At 34.2% G+C, this 25052-nt stretch overlaps 1 protein-coding gene across 1 annotated transcript in view; it reads left to right on the forward strand.

Annotated features, from left to right (window-relative positions):
• The first annotated feature begins 1476 nt into the window (after window positions 1-1476).
• The window catches only part of LOC122019851 (nuclear-pore anchor-like), a 36766-nt gene continuing 13190 nt past the window's right edge, over window positions 1477-25052 (forward strand). The window contains exons 1-27 of the mRNA XM_042577421.1: window positions 1477-1917; window positions 2031-2177; window positions 2807-2905; window positions 3745-3873; window positions 3954-4046; window positions 4136-4201; window positions 4914-5003; window positions 5101-5178; window positions 5549-5670; window positions 6666-6777; window positions 6871-6963; window positions 8667-8715; window positions 14118-14221; window positions 14293-14361; window positions 14521-14655; window positions 14783-14887; window positions 14994-15107; window positions 15225-15303; window positions 16263-16306; window positions 16399-16472; window positions 16994-17096; window positions 18219-18353; window positions 18423-18521; window positions 19900-19941; window positions 20027-20080; window positions 21317-21496; window positions 21573-21620. Of these exons, the coding sequence (XP_042433355.1) occupies window positions 1612-1917; window positions 2031-2177; window positions 2807-2905; window positions 3745-3873; window positions 3954-4046; window positions 4136-4201; window positions 4914-5003; window positions 5101-5178; window positions 5549-5670; window positions 6666-6777; window positions 6871-6963; window positions 8667-8715; window positions 14118-14221; window positions 14293-14361; window positions 14521-14655; window positions 14783-14887; window positions 14994-15107; window positions 15225-15303; window positions 16263-16306; window positions 16399-16472; window positions 16994-17096; window positions 18219-18353; window positions 18423-18521; window positions 19900-19941; window positions 20027-20080; window positions 21317-21496; window positions 21573-21620 (2769 nt within the window). The 5' untranslated portion in view covers window positions 1477-1611. The remainder of the gene's footprint in view (window positions 1918-2030; window positions 2178-2806; window positions 2906-3744; window positions 3874-3953; window positions 4047-4135; window positions 4202-4913; window positions 5004-5100; window positions 5179-5548; window positions 5671-6665; window positions 6778-6870; window positions 6964-8666; window positions 8716-14117; window positions 14222-14292; window positions 14362-14520; window positions 14656-14782; window positions 14888-14993; window positions 15108-15224; window positions 15304-16262; window positions 16307-16398; window positions 16473-16993; window positions 17097-18218; window positions 18354-18422; window positions 18522-19899; window positions 19942-20026; window positions 20081-21316; window positions 21497-21572; window positions 21621-25052) is intronic.

A 25052-nucleotide genomic window follows, 5' to 3' on the forward strand; every position in this document is an offset into this window, starting at 1 on the left:
TTCGGACTAACTTTGAAGATATAATCTTTCACTTGTCTGCTTATTTAATAAATCAGCATTATTTATGCACATTTCAAAATATATCTTTAGGATATTTTAAAATATTCATCTTTTATGAATATTTTACATAAAATATTCTTAAATATTTATATCGTCCTTAAATTTATTATCATTTGTCCATGGACAAGTAAATTGAGATTTTAATTCAAATCTTTAATTCTCAAATCAATTAATTAAAAAAATGATCTATGAATACTTATCTAAGCGATTAATATCCTTAGAATTATTATTTCATAGGGAAAAAAAATCCTCATTACGTTGTAATTAAGATTCAACTTTTATATACCTAATTAATCACTTATTCAACCTAACCCTGCTGCACCATTGCTCCAAGGGTGAACAAACATATATTTGTGAACAAATAAGCAAAAGGAATTTTAATTTGCGGAAATTATTGAAAGAACATAAAAGAATAGACAGAGTTTGAAATGTCACTTTCAAATATACCAATGAGTTTTTTTAATATAAAAAAAATAAAAGAATATAAATAAATTTCAAAGACATTAAATGTACCATTGAAATTTAGGATAATATTTTTATTTAAATTCTTTTGTTATGAAATTTATTATGGTGGAAATGAATCGGACGTTTAGAAGCAAATTCAGACATTCAGCTTGGTAAAAGTTGAGACCCGGAATCTATGGGATAAAAGGAGACCTTATAAATTTACTAGTAGGGTGAGTTAGATTGTTTAACATATGGGATCGAGTCTACCTCGTCAATGAATGGACAAGGATTAAGATTGATCTAGAAATTTTGGACTAGAGGATTCTGCTAGTAAAAGTTAATTATTTATGTTCCATTCAATGCACATAAAATAAATTAAATGAACATATTTAAATAATTGATTAAATTAAATAGATAAATTTGAATGTCTATTTATTAATATTTATAAATAATATTTACAAATAAAATTTATAAATTATATTTATTAATAAAAATAAAGATAAAAAAAGTTAAATAAATTTATATTATCAAATTTAATAATTAATCAAATAAAATAAATTTAAAAATATAAAATTTTCAGAACCAAACTCAAATATTTAAATTAAGCCCAATTTAAATAACTATTTTAACTTCTTAATTCATTTTAGATTTGGTTACTTCGAAGATAGACTTGATTTAATTTAATGGGGCAAAAAGGTAATTCGCTTCTAGGAGAAGGTAAATCTGCTTGCTGAGTTTTGACCTCAAGATCTCATATGACAACATCTTATATTTTAACCATCGCACCGTCCCAAGGGAATTATAAATTATTCTAAAATGGACAAAGGAATGGTATTTAATGGCGTTTAAATAAATTCCAAGATATTTGTAACACTGAAATTTGGAAACTATAAAAATTGTAAAATGTTATTTTGCAAAGTTATCAGAGCTCGATGCAATTTTTCCAAAAAAATAAATGGGCGTCTTGTCCCTCTATTGGGCCACTCCGCTTCTGGTTCCCTTCCATTCTGCCCATTGCCTGATCTCGCTCCTCGTTTCTCGGACTCCCAAGCGCTCCGCTAGGGTTTCAAGGTACCATCTCCCACTGCTCGGCGGCCGACTCCGATGCGGTTCTTCCTCTCTGAGGAGGAGTTCCGGCTCCTCTCAGATGACGCTGCAGCGGTAGCGGAGCGCGCTGAGTCTGCCCTCCGCGACCTCCACCGCCAAGTCGACACCGTACGGGCGGAGTCCGACGCCGCCTCCATTGCGGCGGAGCAGAACTGCGCTCTCCTTGAGCAGCGCTACGAGGCGCTTTCGTCTGACTTGGCGCGGGTTCAGGCCGAGAACGCTCAGCTCTCTGAGTCACTCGAGCAGAGGCTCTCGGAGATCGCCGCAGCGCTAGCCGAGAAGCATCAGCTTCACATTAAGGCCGTAAGCTCCCTTTCACCAGTATTTGTTATAATCACTTTATTTTTCCTTCCATTCCTATAACACTTCCAATGTTTAATTTTAACCATCTGTTTACTTTTACTTATACTACTTAGATTGCTAAAGACGGAGATATTGAGAGATTGTCATTAGAAGCTCAGGAACTTGGCAAGTCTAAACAGCATTTGCTGGATTTGCTGGAGCAGAAGGATGCAGAAATCAGAGAGAAAAATGCTACAGTGCAGAGTTACTTGGACAAGATTGTAAGCCCTTTATTGTCCATTACTCTTGATATGGGACGGCGAGAATGCTGCATTGGGATATAAAATACTAAGGCTTATGTTGTTTCCAAGCCATTGTCTGTGGACAGAGGCTTCATTTTTACTAAAGCTTTTACAATCTTCACTATGACTTGTTGGTTTATGAACGCATGCTGCATGTTTTGTCAGTGTGTTTACCTGACATTATTCTATATGATTAACATTTTAGAATATTAAAACGGTGTCAAATGTAGTTCTTATTAGCAATATATATATGTTACTGTGTCACTGTGTTATTGTCAATGAGTGTCGCATCTAGCTGACGATTAAATTGTTAGACAATACAACAACAATAAACAAACCATGAGTTCCAACTACTCTAGTCTAATCTGACCATTGAATCTTACGCAAGGCTCTCTTTGTAAGCCTATGTTGCCTCATATTTAGATATTTTAAGTCTAAATATCCATCTGAGTGCTGCCATGTACTCCTGTTTGCTCTGCAAACTTTTTCATCATTATCATGCCTATCATGTTCCAGTTAGACAATAGATGATTTAGTAAGTTCACATGTTGGAGCAGATTATATATATTTTTGGAAATGTCGTCCTCATTTTTTTCTTTTTTTGATAGATTAATATGACGGATAGTGCTACTGAGAAGGAGGCTAGACTATTAGATCTAGAAGCAGAATGTTCACGTTGCAAGGCTATATGCATTCGTGTTAACCAGGTCAGTCTTCTATGTTACATTTTTTGTATTGTTGAACACACTTTTGAGTATTTTATTGTTTTTTGTACTTCTCAATTGCATGTATGAGATTGAGATGGGACTTTACTGCATGTAGATACTACTTTGCTTTTGTTATTTCATGCCTGATAAGTATATATATTTTTTCCATATATGGTATTTTGTTATACTATAATTTCCCCTATGAATCAATTTTGATGTCACAGTTTTTGGTAGGACATACTTAAACTTTTGATTTATAACATGCCTAGACATTGCCTCTTATGTTTATCTTGGTTAATAGTTTAGTTAATTAACTAGCTACTCATTGTGTTTGGTTGAACCTTTTGGGTTAGTGACTTATTATAGGTTGTTGTTGTTATTTTCTAGCTCTAGATCAGATGTGTCATTTCATAACCTATGATCCAGTAGCTTTACTTATTTTAGATACCATCTCTCTCTCTCTTTCTTACTCACTCTCTTACAATTATCTGTGCAACAATATGGTCACATCATTTATCCCTTGTCTAGATAGTTCAATTTATCTTGAAACTATGCTTTGTGGAAGTTTTTTGCATTGAATGTGAGCTGCTGCTACTTGGGAATAACTGTAAATTGTGAATTGAGATTAATGTTTGGGTTCCTTCACTTTGCTTCTCATTGATGCAATTATTTATGTTGCTTCTATAGCTGTTGACACTTGACAGCATTATAGGAACTCCTTAATGATTGTGGTTTGTGAAATGTTTTCTCTTAGTTTTTTTCATGCTGATAAATGGTTTCCTAATTGTTTCATCATTGTTGTACATACCTATTCTATTTTCTTATGCAATTTTGTGTAGGAGAAAGAGCTTATTGAAAAGCACAATGCTTGGCTTAATGAGGAATTGAGTACAAAAGTTAACAGTCTTATTGAAGAGCGAAAAACACATCTGGAAGTTGTGGCAGATATGTCTGCCAAACTTTCCGAGGTAAATGTTCTCATCTCTGAATATTCTTGCTTGGCCTCTGAGTTCAAAAAATTGAGTAATCTTTTTTCCATTTTCTTCAGTATGAGAGACAGATTAATGAATGTTCTAGTTCATTGAAACACAGTACTGAAAGGGTAGGCGAATTAGAGCTCAGAAATGCCTCTATTGAGAAGGTGATGTGATTTTATTGCTAAATTTTGTTATTTTTTGATTACATCTTATGCCTTGGCTGATCATTGTTTAAAGAAATGGTCAAATGCAGGAACTTTTCTCATCTAAGGATGCTGCGGCTGCCAAGGAAGAACAACTTATTTCTGAACTGGCAACTGTTAGTATCTTGTTATATCATTTTGCTACAGTATTATGGATTCTATTTGTACATTTAGTGCCCAAAGAAAATAATTCATACAAAATTGATGTATGATCTAGGAAATATCATGGGATTGGTTTTCCCATGTAAACAAGGTAAATGGTTCCACAAACCCATTAATACCTGACTTAGTTATGCCCTTATTCTTGAACAGACTGTTGAAATAATACTGGGCTGCAAACCAACTGACACCAGTCAATATTTGGGAATTCTAGATTTAGACCTAATTTGTTTAGATAATGTCAAGAGTTTTTTTAAAATTAAAGTTAGATAAAAATTTACATATGCTTGGTGTCTTTGTTATAGTTATTAAAAACAAGTTCCACAATTTAAAAGTTCTTGATGCATTCTGAAAATAAATTTTTTGACAAATTGGATAGACAAAGTTCCTATAAATATAATGGGATCAAGATATTGAGATTCTTTGAAAGTTAATGAAATGCTGATTGAAAATAATTTTTGCCCCTTTTGGTTAGAAGATTAACCACATATGTAATGGAGAAATAATTAGTAAAGGATGATTGCTCCTTTTTGTCAACTAAGAAAACTGATTATAGAATTTATGAAAATGTGTATTCTTTGCAGAAAATGTGTGTTTTTTTTGTCAACCATTATATCCCTTTTATTTGTTTTACAAATCCTGAAATATTTCACTTTTCATTCAAAAAAGGTTAGAAAACTTGCTGAGCTACACAAAGAACGATCTGAGGAATGGTCCAAAAAATCTGGAGAGCTTGAGGGTGTTATTAAAGCATTGGAGGTTAACATATTCTTACCATATTGGGCTCTTTTCCATTCTGTTGCTTTGTAGTTTCATCTCAGTTTGTTGTGAAGCTTGACATGTGTATTCTATGCAGTCACACCTCTCTCAACATGAAAATGAATACAAAGATAAACTTGAAAAGGAATCTTCACTAAGGAAAAATATTGAGAAGGTTTGGTTTCCATACTGATGCTGATTTTGTTATAATTTATATATCTTGATTTATATTGTCTAATGTATGTGTTATGCCTTTGGCTTGTTGCCTCTTTTGATGTATTTGGTGCCAGTCTTTTTAAGATTATGCGTGCTAGAAGTAAATATTTAATCATCACCAATGTCCATTATGGTTTACCTGTGGATGATGTTAACAGATTCTCTCACTTACTCTGTACTTTTACATTCATTTTCCTGATTGCAGTTGGTGCATTGTTTTGTGATTTCCACCGTACAATTGGTGTCTTAGATTTTTTTTTTTTTCAAGTGCTAACTTCTCTTTGTGGTTCTGCTTTGCAATATGGTAGTGACTTTTTGTTGGTATGCAGGATGCTGCTGACATGAAAGAAAAATTAGAGAAATATGAAGCTGAACTTGATAGGGCAAGAAAATCTAATGAATTAAGTCTTGTTCCATCCAGTTTTCATTCAGATTCAAGCTTAGAAGTTCTGTATGTTCTTTGCCCATTTGTTTTTTTTTTTTTGCTTTTAATTACTTTTCTATTACATTTATCTTTGTCATGTTCTATTACATGTAACTGAATGTTTTTTCTTGTTTTTCTTTCTACCCTAGCCATCTTTTAAATATTTGGTCCATGGTTCTGTAGTTAGGAAAAATTAGATTTGGGCCTCTGTTGACCAGTGTGGCATAAGATGTACACATAGTTGTACTCATATAAACTATCTGGCATAAGATGTACACATAGTTGTACTCATATAAACTATCTAAATGTTTGATGCGTAGACATGTAATCCTTCTGACCACTATGTATGTCTAACATTTGGTTTTAAGGATTCAAAGAACAATTGTTTTGCTTGTGCTAGAAGAAAAAAAAATGATTCAAACTTATAAAACTAGTTTTTTTAAGAGTGCATAGAGTGTCAGGATGATATGAATAAACATACCTTTTTCATGGACCACTTAAATTGGGCACTATGCCTGCTGGTCCATACGGTGACCTGAATTGTTGGCCCTACTTGTTGGTAATGTTAACTGTGTGTTGGACCACTAGTAAGGTTCTTCCTATTTTTATTTTGAAAGTTCATTGAGATTATCATTATAGTTTTGAAGAGGGTAAGATGAAGAAACATAATGAGAAAAAGTTTGTATACACGTTCGAATAAGATATTTAAATGTTGTGGTTGCACTATGAATTAATTAATGATTATTGGTAGAAGCTGAGAAAAATTATTGGTGAGTTTTAAGCTTATTGTAATGGACCCTGTGAAACCAAATTTGAATGCTCTAATTCATTAGAGAAGCTGCTTTGCTTGGAATTAAATACAAGAAAAGCTCCATGCAGCCTATAAAAATATGGTGTGATTATTTCTTTTTGCCTTTTCCCCTTAAATGCCATTTAAAGTATGTGATTATTCTGCTAGTAATGAGCAGGGTGGTTTATGTTCTTGTAATGACCTATCAGTTTCAATTTCATTTATCTTGCAGACCAGTTGCACAAACAACCACTAGTGAGAACAACCATATTCTTGTCCCTAAGATACCTTTTGGTATTTCTGGAACAGCATTAGCGGCTTCTCTTCTACGAGATGGCTGGAGTGTAAGGCTATGACACTGTCATTTATTTTCTGTTAGTTTTTTCTTTTTAATGTACTTTTTCGTTGTTGTTTTTTTATAATTTTTTGGTTTGTAGCTTGCTAAGATGTATGAGAAATACCAAGAAGCTGCTGATGCTCTGCAGCATGAGAAATGGGGCCGGAAAAATGCAGAAGCTGCTTTGGAACGGGTACCTGGTCTGATTAGTATTATATGTTAGATGATTTGCAATTTTGGAACATTGACAAATTTTCTTTGTTTACAATTTGAGTTAATCCTTCTTTTTGTGAATAAATTTCAATTCTATCAGAGTGGAATGTGTAAAGGGTAGATGAAGACTGAAAACAAATCAATTTAATGTTTTTGCCCTTCGAATTACATAATCCATTTAATCTGCGGGGATGCCCTTTTGATCTTAAGATTAGAATGGTGGTGACCCTGGCAGTCCTTCCCACTGTAGTTTGAGCCAAAAAGTCCCTAGATCCCTACCAGACAGGCTCGACATATAGTCAATCATGCTCTAGTTCAGAAGCTATTACACTCGGCAACCATACCACATATGAGGCGGTTCCATAGCTGAGAAATTCAGCCAAATAAGTGAATGACAATTACTTTGAATCTTTCTTCAACGTTTGATAGTTTGAATGATAATAGTGATATAGAGTTGCATAAATCTCAATGAAGGGAGAACATTCAAATTGCCAGCCCCAAATAGTTTTGACAAATTCGTCTTGATGATGATTGGTTTTGATTGTTGGTTATGGAAATTGTTCTATTTCAATACTTCTCCATGGTTGTTACATTCTTTCCTTGCTTTGTGTCTGTTCAAAAATACCTACAACCTACCCTGAAAAAAGCTGTAGAATTGAAAAAGGAAAATATTCTAATTTTAGGTTGCTAGGATATTGATATTAAACTCCTTTTGAGTGAATAATTCATTAACTAGTGAAATACACGAGATTTAAAGAAAATTAAGAATGAAATAGATTTTTGCTAAATCTATGTTCTGCACTGTTGCTATTTGCTTCGATTTGTTTGTTGGAGTCCCACGTCAGTAACTTTGCTTCGATGAGGTTGTCTGACACTGCTGAGATTTGTCTATCATCCAAAGTATTCCATTATAATATTGCTGTCAGGAGTGATGTGGAAAAGTACTCTATTATAATATTGCTGTCAGGAGTGATGTGGATGTCCCAACTCTCAAACAACGTACCAACACTTGACATATCATGCTATGCTTGGTTTCTGGTTGAACATTATGTTTTTTTGTCAAATCTGTTAAAAGTGCATATTCCACATTTTAGTTAGAACATGATGTTATAATTTCTGAAAAGCAGAACCTACACGCTTCAATTTGGATAAGTGGTTCTAGAAGTTTCTCGGGGAATATACAAAAAACGATAACTGAGCTCATGGTCCAACTCAAGAATACCTAGATTGTTCTTTCCTTTCTTGAATGTAGCATTCTCTAGAGCCTAACATTTTATCCCTTCATTTCTATTAAAAACAATGATTTCCTCTGGTCTGTAACGGTTCCCTAACTTCTGACTTTTGCGAGCATTAGCACTTAATATTTTGATCAGTCTAGCATGCTACTGGTGTGGCCTTTATCATTTGCTCATGAACTTGGGATATCCCTTGTCTAGATTGTATAACTGTAGCCATATTCTCAGGTGAATTTTCTTCTATTTTTGTTTGGATTTTTGGATATTTTTTAAATGCATTTTGACTATTCTTTTTAATGTTTTAGGTAATTCTTTCAACTGTAATATTGTTAATCATTTAATTGTTTATGACATTCCATGTTTTTTGAAGATGGCTGCATTCCTATTTTTCCTTATCCTTTTGTATTAGGACCATAGACTCATTCTGTTTTTTTTCCTGATCTTGCAGGTTCTACATGAAATAGAAGCAAAGGCTGAAATGATTTTAGATGAACGGGGTAGGTGTCTATGTTGTCAAGTTTAGATAAGTTTTTTTGAATTTATATTTGGTATATTTTCTGTTCTACTTTTGCAATCAGCTTTGACACATCTGATCCATTCTGTTTATTGTGGTTTTTTTTTTGTTGCATTTGTATGTGGTGGAACTTTCTTAGGGGGTGTTTGGTTGATGGGTTTGGGAATGAGGGAATGGAATGATAGTAAAAGATGATGTTTGGATTGTGGGTTTGGGAATAGCAATTTGGGAATGATTTCTAGATTTATAGGAGTCAATCAAACCCATATAACTAGGGGGTTTTTATTTTCATTCCCATTTCCATTATACCTTACTATGAAATCCATACCCATAGTCATTCCCATCATTTAACCAAACGCCACCTTAATTGGAACTGATTTTTGAAACATACCGTGTAAAGGTGTTTTTTCTTCTTCTTCTCTGTTTATATGCCGTGTCTCTATGAATTTTCCATCCAGGATTACATGTAGGAGTTACATCATTTTGTTTGTTTTTCAATGGATATGCAATGAACTTGAACAATTTTCATCAGGACCATATCCCATTTTGGTCCTAGTAGTATATTATATTGTTTCTTCCATTAGAAACGTGAGAAAGAATGTTGAAGGTGTGTTAAGTGTTGTTCTTGAGTTAAAAAGAAGTAAATGAAAGAAGAATATTTCTGGTTTTCCTCCCTCACAACCATGCTTTGATTTGGAAAGCTTCTGATGGTGAAGTTTTTCACTTGATAATCTTTTATTTTATAGAATATTAGTTGACTGTTTTTGGATTAATCACAGGACCCACATTAGGTTGCGTTCATCCGAACTCTTCTACCAGCTTTTACATATTTCCAAGTATATAAGTGCATTTACCTTCGATATAGGTAGGTAGTATTACATGACCATAGAAGCACTGCACACACTGTAGTAGGGTGGTTCTTGTACAGCAAGCCATACGTCAGCATCACAGTTGAGTATACTTAGAAAATGAGGAAGAAATAATTTCTTATATAAAAGAACAGGTACACGACTATCTTGCTTATAGAGAGAATTTATAATAGAAAGGAAACTAATGAAAAGGAAATTAGATAATAAGAAAACTAATTAAAGTTAATAATTGACAAATGATCCTTTGCTATTTTTCCTGATTTGTATATCTTTGATTTTAATGATGACAGGATTTCCAACACTCCCTCAAGCTGGTTTGTAGATATCTTCCATAGCATGCTTGCTAGTCAATTTATCAAATTGTTTCTTGTGTAGTCCCTTCGTTAATACATCAACTAATTGTTCATTTGTTGGAAGATATGTCATGCATATTATTCCAGTGTTGATTTTCTCTTTGATGAAATGTTTATCCACCTCTAGATGCTTTGTGCGATCATGAAGAACAAGATTATGAGCTATGGAAATAGCAGCTTTGTTGTCACAATAAACCTTTATAGGAGTTGAGTAAGAAAGCTTCAATTCCTCAAGAATTCTTTTGATCCACATTACCTCACAGATTCCATGGGCAACAGCTCTGAATTCTGCTTCAACACTACTTCTGGCTACCACATTTTGTTTTTTTACTTCGCCACGTAACTATGTTCCCACCAACAAAGGAACAATAGTCTGATGTTGATCTACTATCCATAACACTCCCTCCCAGTCTGCATCTGTGTAGACTTCAACTTGAAGATGCCCATGTTTCTTGAATAATAAACCTCTTCCTGGAGTTCCTTTCAAATATCTCAATGTCCTATAAACGACCTCGAAATGTTCTGCTCCTGGTGAGTGCATGAACTGACTTATCATATATCAGGCTGCGTATGAGACAAGTAAATCAATTTTCCTACGAGTGTTTGATAAAGGTCCCTGTTCTTTACTTCTTTAGCCCTAGCAGCTTGTAACTCCAAGTTAGGCTCAATTGAAATCTCTACCATTTTACACCCAACAAACCTGTTTCTCCAAGGAGATAAAGAATATATTTTCTTTGATTAACAAATATACTTTCCTTGGACCTTGCAAATTCCATTCCGAGGAAATACTTGAGGGCTCCTAGATCTTTAATTTGAAACTCTTTTGCGAGTCTCCTCTTTAAGTCTGCTAATTCTGTTTCATCATCACCGGTTAAGATAATGTTATTAACGTAAACAATTAAAACAACAACTTTACCTCTTTTTGAATGTTTATAAAATAGTGTGATTTGCTTGACTTTGCAAAAAATCATAACTAATAACAACCTTTCCAAAGCGTTCAAACCATGCTTTGGGTGATTGTTTAAGTACATATAATGCCTTGTTTAATTTGCACACTTTTGCACTGCCAAGTCCCTTCTTAAATCCTGGCGGTAGACTCATGAATACCTCCTCTTCTAGATCACCATTGAGAAATGCGTTTTTAATGTCAAGTTGATGTAGATGCCAATCTGAATTTACTGCAAGAGATAACATAATTCTGATAGAGTTTATCTTAGCAACTGGAGCAAAGGTCTTTTGATAGTTAATCCCATAAGTCTGAGTGAAGCCTTTAGCCACCAGTCTAGCCTTGTACCTTTCAATGCTTCCATCAGCTTTACATTTTATTGTAAACACCCATTTACACCCAACTCGTTTCTTGCCTTTGGGTAGATCAACTATCTCCCAAGTGTCACTTCTCCTTAAAGCATTCATCTTTTCCATGACTGCTAAATTCCAACTCGGATCATCCAACGCTTCCTGTATATTCCTTGGAACAAACAAATGTGAAATCCTAGAAGTGAAAGCTTTATGGTTTTTGAGTCTTTGGTAGGAAAGATAATTTGCAATAGGATGATTAGTGCAATTTTGAACACCTTTTCTAATTGCAATAGGAATATCAAGATCGGGAATAGTAGGTGAAGAATTAGACACAATAAGAGGAATCAAAGATGGACTTGTGATAGGGTTACCTGAAATTTCGAAGCCAGAGCTTGGTTTTTCGGACGAGTGTTGTGCAGGCTTGACATTCGAGTCTTTATTCCTCAGATGAAATCTCTTCCTAGTATAAACCTAAAGCTCAGAATTCAGATCACGACGATCAGCTTGTAGTATTTCTCCCTCTGATCGAGAGTTTCCAACACTAGGCACTAGAGGTGGGTGATTATTTTCAAGATTGTCGAGAAAAATGATATTGGGAAGTGGTTTAGAAATGTCCAAAGAATTACCTTTTTTTCACTTGTCATCTCCTGAAGAGATTTTTTAGAAAAATAGGATTTTGTTTCTAAAAAGGACACATCCATGTTCACAATTTTTTTTTTGTTTGAGGATCAAAACACTTATACCCCTTTTTGTTTGATGAATAACCCTAGAATACACATTTTATATCACGTGGTTCAAGTTTTGAACGAAATTGGCATGGAACATGAATATAGACAGTACATCCAAAAACTTTGATAGACAAATTAGAAAACAATCTAATTTTAGGAAATTTTTTTTAAGATGATTAAGAGATGTTTTTGTACTCTAACACCTTATTAGGCATCCTATTTATCAAATAAGAGGTTGTTAAAATTGCTTCACCCCATAAATATTTAGGAACATTCATATAAAACATTAGGGCACGTGCTATTTCAAGTAAATGTTTATTTTTTCATTTTGCAATGCCATTTTGTTGTGGGATATCTCGACAAGTGGATTGATGAAAAATACCTTTTTCATTCAAAAAATCACCCAAGTGCTCAGTAAATTATTCTGTTCCATTGTCATAATGTAAAATACAAATTTTGGTTTGAAATTATTTTTCAATCAGAGTGTAAAAATTTTTAAACAAATTTCTCACTTCTAATTTTTTATTCATTAGATAAATCCAACATAAACATGTATGGTCATCAATAAATGTTACAAATCATTTTTTCCAAACATCACTATGAATCAAGTAAAAAGGTTTGGAGGCCGAGTAATTTTTTAGCAAATAAGTTGAACGATGAAATTTTGCAAAAAAACAAGTTTCACAATGTAACGACGAACAATCAATGCCTTTAAATAATTCTGGAAATAAGATTTTTAGATACGGAAAGTAGGATGTCCTAATTTATAGTGCCATAGCATTATTTTTTTTTCGAACTGAGTTTGAACTATTACTGTTAAGACTCTGAGCTTTTTTATTACTAACAGGTATTTCATCTAATTAGTAGAGACCTTCAATCATCCTAGCACACCCAATCATCTTCCCCGAGTTCTGGTTCTTGAAATTCACAATGTGATTCAAAAAATATAATACGATAATTAGAATCTTTAGATAGTTTACTAATAGACAAAAGGTTGCAGGCTAATTTAGGAACATGAAGAACAGAATTGAGATTAAATTGTTCGATCAGTTTGATAAGTCCTTTTCTTGCAATAGGTGAAAAACTACCATCAGCAATTCTAATTTTCTCGTTTCCAGAACAAGGGGAATAAGTATCAAATAGGTGAGAGCAACTAGACATGTGGTCTGTGGCTCTAGAATCTATCATCCACTTTAGACATGTGGAGAGCTTTAGGATTGCTACCTGCTTGTGCCAATGAAACACTAGGAATATGAGATGAGAAGTTGGATTTTATCAGCTTCAAGAGTTGATCCATCTACTCTTTGTTGAAGGGACCTGAGTCGACTTCTTTTGCAGTAGGATAACACATGTAATTGATACTTATATCCTCCTCCATGGAGTTGACTAGCCATGCCATAGCCTTGGAGTTTTCAGCATCCCATATGACATGCAACGGATCATTAAGAGCAGGAGCCTTCTTGTCACCCATGATATAACCAATTTTTCCTTGCCCACGGATATACATTTGGACGGACTGCGATCACCGGAGGAAGTTGTCACCATTTAGGCGGATGCTGGTGATCTGGACTGAATGCGAGTTGGAATGATATTTCAGGGTCTCAGAAGGTTTTACCATAGTGGCAGGGATTGTAGTGGTTTTGGACGTGACTTTTGACATAGCTCTGATACCAACTTAGAAAATGAGGAAGAAATAATTTCTTATACAAAAGAATAGGTACACAACTATCTTGTTTATAGAGAGAATTTACAATAGAAAGGAAACTAATGAAAAGGAAATTAAATAATAAGGAAACTAATTAAAGCTAATAATTGGCATATCTTTGATTTAATGATGATAGGTTTTCCAACACACTGTTTAGGTAGCTACCTACCTAGGTAGGTAGTATTACATGACCATAGAAGCACTGCACACAGTGTAGTAGGGTGGTTCTTGTAGAGCAAGCCATACTTCAGCATCACAGTTCAGTATATTCTTCTTGTTTTCTGAAGTTTCTTGATATACGTAAGCTTTAAAATGCATGGTATATTAGTGCCAGTTTGAGTTATATGCTTCATAGCCATGCTGCCTCTGTATCTTAAATTTATGGTTGTTGCACATATCACTTAAGAGATAAAATATATGGCTTCTGGCAGCTGAACACGGGAGGATGATTGAAGCCTACAATTTGATGAATCAAAAGCTGCAGCAGTCATTGATAGACTATGATAACTTTGAGAATACAATAAGGAATTTGAAGGTGTGCGGTTCTTTTATTATGAAACTGTATATGATACTGTGTGTGTTTTAATATTCTATTCTTTTCTTTAGGCTGAGTTGAGAAAGCACAAGCGTGATAATTTAATTGCACAGAAGCAAATAACTGATTTTGAGAAGCAGGTTTCTTCATCTCTCATCTTTCATGATTTAATTTTTAAGGTTTCTTCTTGGTTCTTAATCTGAATGTTCTCTGTATATGAAGATGTTAGCAAATATAATTATTTCCTTATGGAGAAATTTTATAGTTACTTATTTTTTGGCATTCAATGATTGTTATAGGTAACAATACTCTTGAAAGAATGCCAAGATATACAAGTTCGCTGTGGTGTTACTTCATTTTATGCTGACAATACTCTTATAAGCTCAGTCAACATTGACGATCCTGATGTTGGAAGGTCAACTTCTGAATACCCAGTATGTCAGCTTTCCAACAACCTCAAGTCTTGTGATTTTTTTTCTTTTTCTTTGCAATGATATAACATCTTTTTGGATAATGAGGTCTTTCGATTTAACATATTTGTATATTGACAAATTGAAACAGGTTTCTTTTAAGGACATACATGGACTAGTAGAGCAAAATGTCCAACTTCGTGGTCAGGTGCTTAGCCTTTCCACTGAGATAGAAAATAAGGAAGTAGATCTAAAGGTAAACTTAAATTTACAGTTCAGCAGATGCTTTCTGGTTCTTTTATTTGTATCGAGGAGCTTGTTTATTTCCTCAACTTGTTCTTTTATTCATCTTTCTTTTTAAGGATACGTTCGAGTTCCAGCTCCAAAAGATCACTGCTGAGGCAACAAGTAAGGTTGAAACGGTGCTTAAAAGGTCTGAAGAACAGAATCAGATGATTGAATCTCTTCATGGTTCTGTAAGTCTTTCGCATGGTACTTTGTTCATACTTACACAAGGAAAAGAATATATAGCAAATTGCTCAACATTCAACATTAAGACATCTTTCGTAAAGTCCTTCCTGTTGCTCGTGTAGGTTGCTATGTATAGAAGATTGTATGAAGAAGAGCAGAAGATGCACACATCTACTAATGCAAGCACTGGAAAATTTGAAGGTTGCTCTTTATTTATATTGAATTTACTAGAACTGTCTTTAATAGTTAACTCTTGATTTCCATTACTCTCTTGTCTCCTTGATGGCTTAGGTTTACATGGAAACAAATTCTTTGCCTATTAATGGGGTAGATGTGTGAACTCTGATTGTCCTTGTGCATTATATCTGCTGCTTAGTTTCTGTTAGGATGATTCTTGGAAGTATTATATTAAATCATGATTTAATTTTTTTTTGACAATTGTCAACTTAATTTGTCCAATTTGTTCATCTTGATTATCTTTTTTTTTCCCCAAAATAATAGTTATCTGAGTGCTGAAGTTTACTTCAGGCGTTCATCGGAGCCCTTAGCTACTCTGTTAGGATCATCCTTGGAAGTCTTTCATCAAATCATGTTTTTGAATCTTTTGGTTAATTGTTACCTTACATTCTTAAGATTTGCTCATCTTGATTATAACTGTAGGAGTGCTAAAATTCACTTTAAGAGATCATCAGAGCTCTTATCTGCTCTGTTCATACTTCAAAGCTTTTGAAGCTGGTTGGCAGCACTATTGTCTGTCTTGTATACCATTATATGTTTTACCATGGACCAGCAAGTGAGTTCATATTTGCATGACATACACCTTATATGAATAGTTGAAGAAGCACACTGTCTTTTTCTTTGGTATAAATTCACAATGAAACTTGGCTATGCAGTATAATATGTTATATTGGCCAATCCATGGATTATGGATTGACCTGAGCATGTTTTTGGGCTCATAATCTATTGGCCAACTTTATTATGAGATTTTTTAAAATGATGTCATGGCCTAAGGTTAGTACCTTGTGTAACAAAGGCAGCCACTTGTATGGTGGGAACCAACCTATGATTATTGTTGTTGTTTCATCTAGTAATACTTCAGCCTGTCTTCATTAAAGTTACCGTATCAAACATTCTGACAATTTTGTATACATATTTTGCAGAAGATGGAAAGAAGGATCTTATGCTTCTATTTGAGGGTTCCCAGGTATATTTTATGGATCTATTCTTTGACTAAATCCTCTTCATTTATGTTGCTTGCCATTGATCCATTCATGTTCTTTCTTACTATCTGAGCAGGATGTTTCGAAAAAGGCATATGAGCAACTTGCAGAACGTGCTAAGAATCTTGAGGAGGACTTGGCAAAGTTCAGGTATTGTTGATTAACTTGGATGCACTATCTCTAGCTGAAGTAGAATACGTTTTAGTCTCTGCTACCCTAATACTTCTAAATGTATGCTTTTCCATTCTGTAAAATACCATAAATACCCTAGTACATAAAACACACTGCCTGAGCTGTTGTAATACCATATTCATAAGATATTTTTGTGAAGATGTTTTACTTGCATATAACCTTGTATTAAGTTAAACTCAACAAGTATCTCTTCATAATTTTCCTCTTCATTTGATATATGCTTGCAAACTTCAGGCTTTCCAACATTGCAAGGGTTTGAAATACATGTCCACACCATCTGCTATTTGGGTTTCTCTAACTGGTCATTTCCACCTTGGAAAATAATGTTTCTATTGCAGTACTGTCAAAACAATTAACATTTTATTCTCATAAATAAAGACTGTAAACACCTGTTTGGTGTTGACTAATTGCTATTGTTTCTTGCTTCTGTCTGTGGTCTTTCTAAATCTTGTTATGCTTGTTTTCCTTCTTCCATAAAGGAGTGAAGTTGCACTATTGCGATCAGAACGCGATAAGATGGCCCTGGAAGCTATCTTTGCTAAAGATCAGCTTGATGATTTGAAAAAAGAAATTGAACGCCAGGTATCTTTTTCTTAAAACCAGTGTCGTAAATATTTGTTTCATGAACCACTCATTGTATTCCTTGACACACATTCACATTGACCTCCTATGGCCTACTTCAATTTAGTGTTGTCTCTAATGCTAATAAATGCTAAATCATTGATTACATAACTTCTCTACATATGTTCAACTCATTGTGGTTTGCACTGTTCTCAGCCACATACTTGCAACATTTGCAAAGAATGGGAAATTGTCATTCTCTACCATGTCAATTTTCTGTATCATTTTCTGACTGTCATTACAGTGAAACTGGTAATTTTTTAGAATCCGCTTCACCATGTTAGGTCTTTCAAAATCAAGGCGCTGACTTCCATTGTGTACCCAAGTGGAAAGCACTAATGTATTGACTTGGCATGCAGTAAAAATTAGCCCATTAACATGTTTGGCCCAACAAATGGTCCAAAATCCTCAAGTCTAAATTAATAATAGTTCACTCATCTAATCTTATGAAGGCACTTCATTAGCCTAAGAGTTACATGCCTGCTTGTGAGACAATTTGGGTGTCAAAATCTCTCCCAATTAAGGTTTAACATGCTTGCCAAAACACAAAGCTCCATTTCTTGGTGAGATTGCACCATGCTGCTTATGTATTTACAACGAGAAGGTGAACAGAGTAGCCATTTGAAGAAATGCAATTTCTTGTTGACACCATCATCATCATTGAGCCATGTTTATCCCAACTATTTTGGGTGAGCTATAGGTTTAGATAATCTTAACACTGGTTATCTAGGTCTAACTCAATCCTCAACCTTTTTCTTCTTGACTTGGAACTTAGATTTAAGTTTTACATATAACTTCTTGAAAATGTTTTATTATATTACATATGAATCATATGAATGAAATTACTTGTCTAAGGGAAAATCTTCCAGTATTTAGATTAATATGAAGTTAGGATATACTATAGATTTATGAACTAGTTTGGTGATATATTCGATTGTACTAAATAGGAGTTACCATCCTTTTTGTGTGTTGTTTTTGCTCACATCTTTCTTTTTCCTTTATATCATTTTGGTTTTGGAAGTTGTTTCTATACTTTGCTCCATTCATATATTTCTAATCGATTTGACTGCCAAATCTATGCAGAGGAATGAGGCTAATGTTGGCTCAACTAGAAATTTGGAATTAACTCAGCTAGTGGTTGATTTCCAAAAGAGACTTCGAGAATCTTCTAATTCTGTACAAGAAGCTGAGGAGAATGCAAGAAAACTATCCATGGAGGTTGGATTGGTTGCTTTTGATTTATTTGTTTAGGTTTGATTGCATTAATTCAGTGTACCTTTCTCTCAGGTGTCCATTCTGAAGCATGAAAAAGAGATAATTAGTAACTCAGAGAAGAGAGCATTAGATGAAATTCGCAATTTATCAGAGAGAGTGCATCGTCTTCAGGTGACTTCTATTCTCTAATCACAATTACTAGCCTTTCATCAAAATATGTATGCTCACTGGACTTGTAGCACCTCCTCAAGTAAAAGCTTCTGATTCCGAAATTGCATGAGCAATGGGTCTTACGTGTAAAGGGTCTTGCATCCATGACTCAAAATTTCTCCAGACGTCCACATAAAGATTATTGCTAACTGTCTAAAGTGAGAAGCAAAAAGGTTCCTCGGTAATATCATCATGACTCAAAGTCATGTGCGGTAGCAATACAAACCAAATACGACTTGTAGTGGGGTCCTGAGCTAAGCCTTGGCTAAACCTTGGACATCTTAATACCATAATGCATTTCAAATCCTTTTAGCCATTATCCTACTACAATAATTCTTGCTAAGAATAATGCCCACGTGGCAATTACACCCACATGGGATACTCCTATAGCACATCCTTATATAATGCTCAAAGCTCTTGGCTAAGTAGTAGGAGCAACATTAAATCTATTATGAGACCAAACGATGGATTCAATGAATTCTCGCTAATAACCATGACCTCTGAATAGAAACATTAAACTGAAATCCCATACAAAATGAACACCCAAGGAAAAAAGACCATATGCAGACAATGAAGAACCACAAAAACTAAATTACCTGATATGCTTGGGCCCATAAAAAATCTCAAAGCCATCCGTTTATAGTAATGGATCATCGCACAAAAGATTTCTTGATCACATAGTATCCAAAACATCTGATTGTGTTTTCCAGCTGAAATGAAAAATAACTATCGAAATGGAATTGTATATCTAGCATATCACTATTTCTTGATCACATAGTATCCAAAACATCTGATTGCGTTTTCCAGCTGAAATGAAAAATAACTATCGAAATGGAATTGTATATCTAGCATATCATACTTGACATGACCCACACACACACACACACACACACACACAAAGATTTTCTTTAGCAGGGATCAAACGGAAACTGGGAGCAACACCTTTCAATAGTATCAATAAAGTTAAGACGATTCCTTCCAGTAGTATCAGCTATTTCTCCTACTTTCCTCCATATTTTTTTAAATGGTCAAGTTATAGACAAAATCAGCCATGGATAATTATGAGGATGGTATCTTTATGAATGGGATAAGAGAATTCCTACTAGTCTCTCTCTCAATTGAAGAAATATTTGGCAAATAAAACAGCAAGTGCAAAAATGATTAATAATCCCCTGTATAGGACTGGTATGCTTGTTGTTTTGCCTGGCTTTCTCAGCTGGGCATTTCCTTTTGTGCCTGCCTTTTTTTTCATGGGAGATTTTACTCGAACTATTGTGACACAAGTTTGATACGCGGCAGTTTATTCTGTGAACTCTGATATATTATTTTTTTAATGCAGGCTAGCCTTGACACAATTCAAAGTTCAGAAGAGGTTCGGGAGGTATAAGTCCCTTGAGCTGTCTCTTTGACCTTGTTTTTTAGGACTTCACATTGTTACATATGGTAACCATTTTCTTATAATGCAGAATTCAAGAGCCATTGGAATGAAAAAGCTGGAGGAATACTCAAAACGGGTAGAGGTATGGTGAATTGCATTCTCTTAGCTTATCGCTTAATTTGGTAACTCCTGTTAACATTCCTAGTCATATAATATGTTTCTTTGTCTATTATTTTCCCTTTTGTTTCCTCTCTCCCTCTATATATATATTTAAGTTGTTGCATGGAAGGTGGGTTGTGCTTTCTGTAAATGCCAACTTAATTTTGATATGCCCCGAAAACCATCATGAGTGTATATTTCAAAGTTTTGCTATACTTTACCTCAGTTGTAAAATTGTTTGGATTCAAGATGTCACAACATGCCAATCTCATTTATCATAGCGTATGTCATCTTATTTTTTGAATGCAACATCTCATTTGTTGTTCAAAGCTCATTGGTGGAAATTATCTTAGAATGAAAAGAGTTCTTAATACTTATGTGTTGGAACTTTTTCCCACTGAAGTGTCTCTTTCGATGGTCTTTTCATTTTTTTTTTACATTTCACTACCCAATAGAAAATAGATTATTCCACATGATATATGCTTTCATCCATGTGGTAATAGCGATAGATCGATGGCAAATACATGCTATGAATCTTGTATGAGGATGCATGACAAGCCTAATGCTAGACAAATGTTGAGTCTTTGCATGAGACTTTCAATGATAGTGGAGGCAGTTAGTGATGAGCAGTTATAATCTCTAATTGAGTCGATTATATAACAGCCTAATTCATTTTGGTTGTATGCTTAATTTGGATTCAACAAAAATCAAACCCAAATTATGCCATACATCACACACTAATAATACAGTGTTACATTTAGGCATTAATTGAAGTCAGTTAGGTCCATATTTAGTCCAAATCCGTTCAATTAGACATTTAGACATAATATTTGGTCAGGATGATCCGAACCATGGTTAGTGTTGACTTTTTTCCTCAACAAGACAGTACTGTTCTGGGTTGGTTTCAAAACCATTACTCTAATTAAAAATTTAATCTTTCTATTTTGCTAGTGAAAATTGGATACGCTGTGTTGCATGACCATGTTAGTTTGAGATTTTGATCTTCTGATTCAGCTAGATGACTAGTTGACTCTGTAATTGCCAACTAAAGATACCTTTGGTATGTGGCTTATATTTGCCAATCAACTTAATTATGTCTACAGTGTGCACATTTTCTTGCTTAGACATTTTCCTTAGCATTGAATTTTGGATTTAATGTTTTTTGTTGTGCCTTGTATAGTAGTTACTCTTATCTTGACATCAAATTTCATCTGGTCAGAGAGAGTGGGCAGAAGCTAAGGGCGAACTTCAAGAAGAACGGGATCGTCTTCGTGTATTAACAAATGACAAGGAAAATATACTGGAGACTTCAATAAAACAATTTCAAGAAATGAAGAAAGAATTAGCTGACGCTTGGGGGGCTGTTGCTTCTGCTGAATCTAGAGCTGCAGTAGCTGAGGTTTTCATTTTAAATAGTCTAGATATTTTTCCTTTTTTTGGCTCCACTGCCTAAATGAATTTTCATGCCATCATAGGCTAGATGCTCTGAGTTTGAATTAAGGATGAAGACTGCTGAAGAAAAGGTACGCGTCTTTGTGTCCTATTTATGCAGCAAGTCAAACTTGCTTGGTCACACAGGCAGGAGCTTCAGTTATATTATTTTATCATTTGCATTTCGATTTTAGAGATGATGATCTGATACACATTTCGTATGCAAAAGCTAAAAGTCTGACATTATCATTTGTGGGTGACTGTACTATTATTTTTTTAATCAAATAAATGGATTAGTTAACCATAAATTCAAAACCTACTACTTAATGTGGGACTTTGCCAAGTGTCAACATCTAACTGATAAATGTTTGGATGATTATTGCTGTAAAAATACTCTAAACATGGGGAAAACTTAAATGGGGACAAAATTCAGTTTATCTTGATTTGGAGTAAAGCTAAAAGCTGTAGCAAAACCTCCTTCAGTAAGTGTTTCAGATTAACATGTTCAACCAGGCCATAGCATGACCCTGTTGTTATGCCCACACTATAGATTGCCTGCCTGAACAAACTTGTAACTTGGTTCACTGGTCTACAAATAGCAGTGCCGTTCTTTAATCATAATTGCACTGAACTGAAATACTTGATCAAATTAACCAATTTTTTGAGGATTTTGCATAAATGACAATGATGGGGAGCTTTGGCGCAACGGTAAAGTTGTTGCTTTGTGACCAAAAGGTCACAAGTTAGCCTCTTGCAAAAAGCAGGGTAAGACTGCTTACAATGGATCCTTCCCGGGACCTCGCATAGCATGAGCTTCGTGCACCGGGCTCCCTTTTTTTTTTTTTTTTTTTTTTTTTTGATTTTGCATAATGACAATGATGTAGCGCTAGTATGAGGAAAGATATGAACCAAACTACCAAAGCACTATACTTTCACATTGATAAATTTATAAAAAATCTCATTGATTCAAAAATAAATTACAAAGGTGAGTCAAAGTCGTTTTAAAGGCTCAAATCCATCTAATGCTGGGAAAAAACAATAGGGTAACAAATATTCACTTGCTTAAAAGGACTTGAAGAACTTAGGAAATAGATAGACTATAATTTGAATATATAAAATCCTACCAAACTCAGAAAAATAATTTAAGTTCCTAAAATTCTTTCCAAATTAAAGACATTCCTACCAAACAAATTAAGAAATTGACTCCAGAGGAGTTGTGATCATTTTTTATTAGGTTTCCCATTCCAATGTGTAAACACCAATAATAGCATCCTCTAAGCCAGGGGTAAAAGTATTTTTAGTTTATTTTTTCTTTTGGGCTTTGACTTTGTTTTCTTCCTTTTGGTTACCCTTTCAAATGAACAAGGAAACATCTGAGCTTGTCATCAGGCAATGACCATGCCTATGCTCACAATAGCAAGGAGTAAAAGTGGTAATGTTGTGATGAATCTGCAAAAAGCAAAGCCAACCTATGTGATAGTTAATAACAAAGAAAAATTATGAAATTTTATTAGCAAATCAGTGTATTCTCCCATTTGAAAATTAAACTAGGGCTTAAACAAGTTGATAACTTGAATAAACAAACATTAAAATCAAATTTCTTCACCATGTAATTAAACTAGTAGAAATTAAGGGGCGCTTGGTTCCCGGAAGGGAATGGGAATAACTGCTATGTAATGGCCCATTCCCATGTTTGGGGGAATGAATCCATGGGACCCACCACTAATTACCCAAACCAAGCAGTAATATTCCATTCCTTTCTCATTCCTCATTCCCATACCATCCAACCAAGCACCTCCTTAGATAATTTGAATTCATGAATAGAAGTTGATAATTTACCAATATCATTTGGTACTTTATAATAATTAATATTTGTGTCATGTATAATTTTAATTTATCTTATTACATCTTGCTAAGCCTATTACTTTTATTTTTAGTGTGCTTATAAATTAGGGACATGATAATATTTTTAGTTGATTTTCTAATGAAGAGTAATATTAAAAAATTTATTATAAAAATTAATTAAATGCAAATAATTCAAACTTACAACTAAATAAACAAAGGATATTCAAAGAGGTGTGTTTACATTGAGATGATATTGACAAGTTTTGTCCTTCCGATCATAAACTGCTAAGGGTCGATCAAAATTTTTTAATTTAGTTGTTGCAAGTAAATTCTCTTATCTTGTTGCTATAGGAATTCTTAGATTGAAACTCATGTAGAGCTTGCAACTTTTGACTCTTATGTCTCTTATCACTTTTTTTCTCTCTTCTCTTGTTGTCTCACGTAGTGGTCAGTTTTATCGTGGTTTGCAACACTTTATTCTCGTTCTTCTTCTTCAATAGGATTGTATGGCTTGTGCATTTGGGTGTTGTTGTGGGGTGGTGAAGGCGGAATGCAAACATGGTTGGAAGTAGAAGTAGGATGAAGATTGCAAAGAGAAAACATGAGGGTGGCTTTGTTTGGAGATGAGGCGATTGTGTGGATAGCTAGCGATGTTCGGTAGCTCTCTTTAAGCTTGATTTCTTCTCAAGCAAAGAAATAAGTGGTGAGGTGGGTGAGCGGTAGGAATAGTGGCAGTGGTGGGTGAGTACCTACAATGATGAGTCATTGAAGAGGTGCGATAGGTGGAGAAGGCATGTCATAGTTGGAACAAGGCGTCGCATGTGCCTTTGTTGGTATTTGTTAGCTTGGCAATAGGAGGGAGCAAGTGCAGTCGTGGTCATCTATTTTGCCGGATTAGTGTCCAAATATGGACATTGGTATGTTGGTGGGTGGAGCAAAAAATTATTATACAAGAGGATAAACAACAACAAAGCCTTTATCTTACCTCACTAACTATATGGATTTTCCTATGCCATTGGGCACGGTCCCCTACTATATCATCCTTTGTTTTTAAATGCATGTTATCATATTTTATTATTGCTAATTAAGTTTTCTTTAGTCTTACTATTCTTTGATTAATGTGTATATTTACATAGTTTTACATCACCTAACTAGTGCATTTATTAGTATGTTAAGTTCATGTTTATATCATCTTAAATGCGTCTCTCGGAGCTTTTTCTCATAATGTGCAAATCCTATTTTTTCTTTAATGTTCTCATTCTTATTCTATCTATTCTTGTATATCTGCATGCCCATCTTAACATCTCCATCTTTATGTCGCTCGTCTTTTGCTTGTGTGCTAGTTTCATATTTTCAACATATTCTACTCCATATAACATATCATGTTTAACGGTCATTTTGTAGAACTTCTCTTTAAGCTTTAGAAGTACTTTACTATCACAAAGAACATCTGACGTTCTTCTCCATCTCAATCAATAGAAATGGTTTGATGGTGGTTGGGAGTAGATTAGATGCTGAAGAATTGTAATGCATAGTAGAACAAGTATCTAATTGAACCATTAGGTTATAACTTCGATACCAATCTATGCAGTACTATAGATTGCGGAAAGATGAACATGGAACATCATATTTTCACAACTATAAATATATCAATTAAAATATTATTTATTGTAAGATAA

This window comes from Zingiber officinale, chromosome 9A (assembly GCF_018446385.1).
Source record: "Zingiber officinale cultivar Zhangliang chromosome 9A, Zo_v1.1, whole genome shotgun sequence".
Classification (NCBI taxonomy): domain Eukaryota; kingdom Viridiplantae; phylum Streptophyta; class Magnoliopsida; order Zingiberales; family Zingiberaceae; genus Zingiber; species Zingiber officinale.